This window comes from Halyomorpha halys, unplaced genomic scaffold (assembly GCF_000696795.3).
Source record: "Halyomorpha halys isolate HHAL.00 unplaced genomic scaffold, Hhal_1.1 Scaffold422.1, whole genome shotgun sequence".
Lineage (NCBI taxonomy): Eukaryota > Metazoa > Arthropoda > Insecta > Hemiptera > Pentatomidae > Halyomorpha > Halyomorpha halys.
Genome location: NW_027111899.1, coordinates 611,969 through 616,721, shown reverse-complemented (window position 1 = coordinate 616,721; position 4,753 = coordinate 611,969). Strand labels below are relative to the sequence as shown.

The 4,753-nt window shown below is 29.9% G+C and overlaps 1 protein-coding gene across 2 annotated transcripts in view; it reads left to right on the top strand.

Moving 5' to 3' along the window:
- LOC106682539 (glycine receptor subunit beta-type 4) overlaps nucleotides 1-4,753 on the top strand; it is a 409,926-nt gene that overhangs the window by 309,906 nt on the left and 95,267 nt on the right. For both annotated transcript variants that reach the window (XM_067049814.1, XM_067049815.1), the window contains exon 4: nucleotides 3,443-3,666. In XM_067049814.1, the coding sequence (XP_066905915.1) occupies nucleotides 3,443-3,666 (224 nt within the window). The remainder of the gene's footprint in view (nucleotides 1-3,442; nucleotides 3,667-4,753) is intronic.

The window sequence follows — 4,753 nt, the reverse complement described above, 5'->3', positions numbered from 1 at the left end:
AAAGATATTCTGCAAAATCATTCGTCTAATGATAATAGAATTATGTATTTTTTTTATATTCTTTTTTTTTAGTTGCAAGGTATCAAAGTTGTAGTATCGATTAGTTTCTGTGTTTCCCCCACTTTTTTTTTACATTTTTTCTAAAATTATTATGAAAAAGATTTATTTTTTTCTAAGAGTTAATTCGAAGAAAATTGATTGAATAATTTGTATATAAAAAACACATAAACAGGGTTAAAATAGAAAATTTAACAAAAAAGTTTAGATTGATAATATGAAAATTATTATTGTAATCAGATTAAAATGAACCTACGTAACAATTAGTTGAAGCACTCCATAGGACCTAAGTTTTTCGTAAGTTTTTTGTATATTACACATTACGTAATAGGTAGGATCTAATTTGGTATATAGTTAAGTGTTTAACAACATTTTTTTCGCATGTGTGATGTTATATTGTAATTATCATTTTATATGTATAAGTTCTTTCCCTTAACTCCCAGTCACGACTATTTCTCAGAAAAATATTTCACTTGTAAAAAACATTATTATGGATATAAATAAGATATTTTATCATTACGTCACTTATAAGCTGTGATAACTTGTAACCCAGTAAAAAAAACGTTACACCATTTAAGATAATAATATTAAAATAATAGATGAGATGAGGTGTCTCTAGAATAATTTGTTTATTTTATAAAGATTTTTACTCGCGCGGTTGATTTTTACGTTTCTTTTACATTTCTTAAGTTACTCCTTAAGAGACAATTAGTCACTGTAGCATTTCTTCCAAGCGGAACGGTCCCTTCACGTTCCATTAATTCCATGGCTGTAACTAGACTACACCACCTTAGCTGGACTGATATCAACACCTGATGATACCACAAAGGAGTCTAAGGGAGAAGATTTAGTAAATTATATGTATTACATTTAATGTATTATATATGTATAAAATACTAATTTTATTTTAATGGATACCAAAAAAAAAAAAAAAAATGGCATTTTGCCTACTGCTATAACATTGTTTCAAAAATCATCTTGAAACAGTTTTATTTTCTTTAAAATTCAATTCAACGAAAATTTTTTGTATCATTTTTGTTAAAATATGTTATTATTATCATATAAAAAAATTTTGAAAAATCAAAATTTTAAATTTAATTAAAAACGTTAAGTTGATAATTAAATGACCTTTTTTTGATATTAAAAAAAATTGGTTCTTGATAACATAAACATGTTGGTTTAAAGAAAAAAAATATTAATCAATTGAACGAAATTTTCTTGTCTGATTTTTTTTTTTGCATTACATATTACGTAATAACGCTGGACTCATGTTGATGTACTGAGAGATGAGCTTATAACTACATCTGCATGCGTCATATCCGACTGAGTTGGTTCCGAAGGCGTATTATTCACTCGTGACATTGTGTTCTGCAAGGAGACTGAAGGCTGATTAGCCTAGTCAGCATTTAATGAGCCAGAGTCACATTGCACAGTTCAAACAATAGCTAACCCACCGGTTTCTCCTTACTTCTCAAGACAATCTGACCCTAGCTCGTAATGTACTCCTCTGATTGCAGAAACTCCTTTAATTAAGACTTAGTTTCATTCCGTTTATTTCAAAATATTCACAAAGCATAAACAGGAAGGAGACTTACGTGACTTTACTGCTAGATGGCCTACCGAAGAAAAAATAATATACAACTTGGTCCTATGATGTTTTTTCTATTTTCCACTGTAAATTATGTGGGGACAGATTTTAAGTATAAGTAAACATTTTTTGATTTTTTTTTACTTGTAATTCATAACTCTAAAACGGTTTTCCACAATGAAAACTTTCTATTTCATGAATTAAAAAACATTTAATGAGGGAGGGTAGCCACTCAAACCCCCTAGTTTCTAATCTTGCTTCCTCTTCCATTCCTGACAATCCTCCGAGGCGCCTGAAAAGATGGCCACGAGACCAGCTAATGTAAAATGTCATTAGAGTGTAATGGGTAGTTTCTCTAAACGCCTGTAACACTCCATTTTAACTAAGACCAAATTTACTGAATGTATTACGTAATATACAGTTGTAAATTTCAATAAAGATATTTTTTTTTAAAAAATGAGGGAGGGTTATAGCATCACAAAATTTGACTCCGGGAAGCATGTACTTTGAATATTGCTGTTCTAAATTAAAAAATGAAATAGAAGTTGTTTTTTTTATATGATTTTACGTTCACGGAGGACCTTATATTTTTATGAAGTTTTTTGCCCTCGCGATATGCTTGCATTTCAAAAACGTCCTGTCAATTGAAATTTTACATCTCGAGTAATTAATTCTTAAAAGCATAATGAATTAAAACTCATTAATAAAATTTAGGTTAATTAATTTAAAGAGTTAATTACATTTCGAAAGAATTCTGGAAGTAAAAAAAAATAATAATTTGGGGACATACGAAACGATAAGTGCGTTGATTTTTTTATATTGAAAGATTGATTTTTTTTTTACGTAGATACATAACACACTAATTAAAAACAAAATTGATCTATTAATTTTAATTGCATAAATTATACAGTAATTTAATGTAAAATATCATTTTGTCAATGAAGAAGTAATTGGATGAAGAAGTTATGTTACAAATAGCAAATTTTAAGAAGAAAAGATTCAATTTTTTTTTTTGGAGCTTGTTTTGTTTTTAAGTGTACCTTATACCCCTTATACGTCTTGGTCTCTTAGTTATTAATTATATTTGGATGTTAGGGTACCTCAGTTAAGCACCTACTCCCTTCATCCACACTTAAGATTTGAAAAATAAAAAAATTTACATAGCTCCTTTATCCACTTAACCCTTCTAATATGAACATATAACAACACTGTTTGTAATAGGGAATTAACAGGACTGTTGTTTATAACAAAGGACTATCTGCTGTGTCATATGTTTAAAATAGTTAGTCAAGTTTGAGGCATCTTAACAACTACCAGTGCGCGTCATGTTATACATGTATGTCGCACAGTGTCTGCTTAATATTTCCAAGGTCTACTTCGGCTGCGATCTACGACTGTAATATTTGCGTAATTCGCCTACAACAATATCACCCTCAATTTAAGGTGTGATAGACATTATTTATTCTCAACCTCCAGGCATCTCCCTCACTCATTTCGACTCTTGTGTTAGGACAATATAATTAAATAATTGCAAAAAATATAAATTTAATGATTAGATAAATATAAAACATCTTGACTCAAGCCCTACTTGTAGAGAAAAAAGAGGAATTCCAGCACCCAAAGGTCTTCCCTCAAGCGTGATGCTGATATTGAATAGCAAGTAGAGGTTGAATGTGTGTGCAATGGTCACATACATTATTTTTTTTTTTAATAAGATAGAAATATATTTCTTTTAAATAATTACTAATAAATAAGTAGATATAAATAATAAATTAAGAAGATATATATTTTTGCTAGGACTACGAGGTGGATCTGTATCTTCGCCAGAAGTGGGTGGATGAGAGGCTTCGCCACGCCGACATAACGGAAGTGATGGACCTCAACGATCCCAACCTTGTCAAAGCCATCTGGAAACCGGAAGTGTACTTTCCCAACGCAAAGCATGCTGAGTTCCAGTTCGTCACCGTACCCAATGTTTTGATAAGGATCAACCCGGATGGAGAAATACTCTACATGTTAAGGTATGATATACATATATTTATTTATTTATTTGTAAATTGGCTTATTAGTTACATAGAACATAGAATAAAAACCTGTACGACTATAATCCAAGAAGCAATAGAGGTTCAGATGTCGACCACCCTACTACTCCCCATATGTCGGAAATGACCAGGCAGAGAGCAATTAAAAAAAATGGTTTTCCTAATTAGAGGCCCTTGTAGCTGGGTGACTTCTGACGTTTCGACCACTTAGGTCATTTTCAAGGATTCCTTATTTTGTTTTCATTTTTTCCTTTAAAATTCTTTAAATGCCGGCTAATTCCTTTGATGGAGTTTGCAAATGAAAATAGTAGTAAGAAAATTGGTTAATAAAAGTTTTAAATTTGGGAAGGAATTTTATAGAAGAATTTATGGGATAAAGGCAATTAGCCGGCATTTAAAGAATTTTAAAGGAAAAAATGAAAACAAAATAAGGAATCCTTGAAAATGACCTAAGTGGTCGAAACGTCGGAAGTTTGAAAAGAATAAAGTTGAGAGAAAAAGGATCAAAATTGTTTTCAAGAAACTAAACCACTCTCAAACAAGTATATTAATAAAAAATAAATCTAAATTTAATTATATTCTATCAATTAAATCCATCCTTTTTTTTATTTAAAAAAAAAAATGTAGGGGCTGTTCTTCCCTTAGTGTAAGAGGGTAAGTTATTGGATTGACCTGGGAAGAAAAGCCTGCATAAAGTTGATTTTAAATGATTTAGTTCTATAATTGTACTAAGATTCTCCCTGAGGATGGACGAATTGACAGAAACCAGGAAAATTCTAAATAGCATAAATATGTTTCGAGAATAAAATGGATAAAATATTATTTATTTAAACAATATTAACCAGTCTCAAGAGAGTGTTAAGATTATAAATTTATTAATTTATTTAATAATGTTGTATTAAAGTTTCATTTGACGAGCTATTGTTTTTATCTTTTATATAATCCAAAAGGTATCATATTTTCTCGAGTCTCTAAAATTTGAAGATGTTTTTTATTTTACATGGCATTTAAAGTATTTCTTACCCATGTGAAGTCATATTGGAGGTCCATAAGGACGTTACTCAGT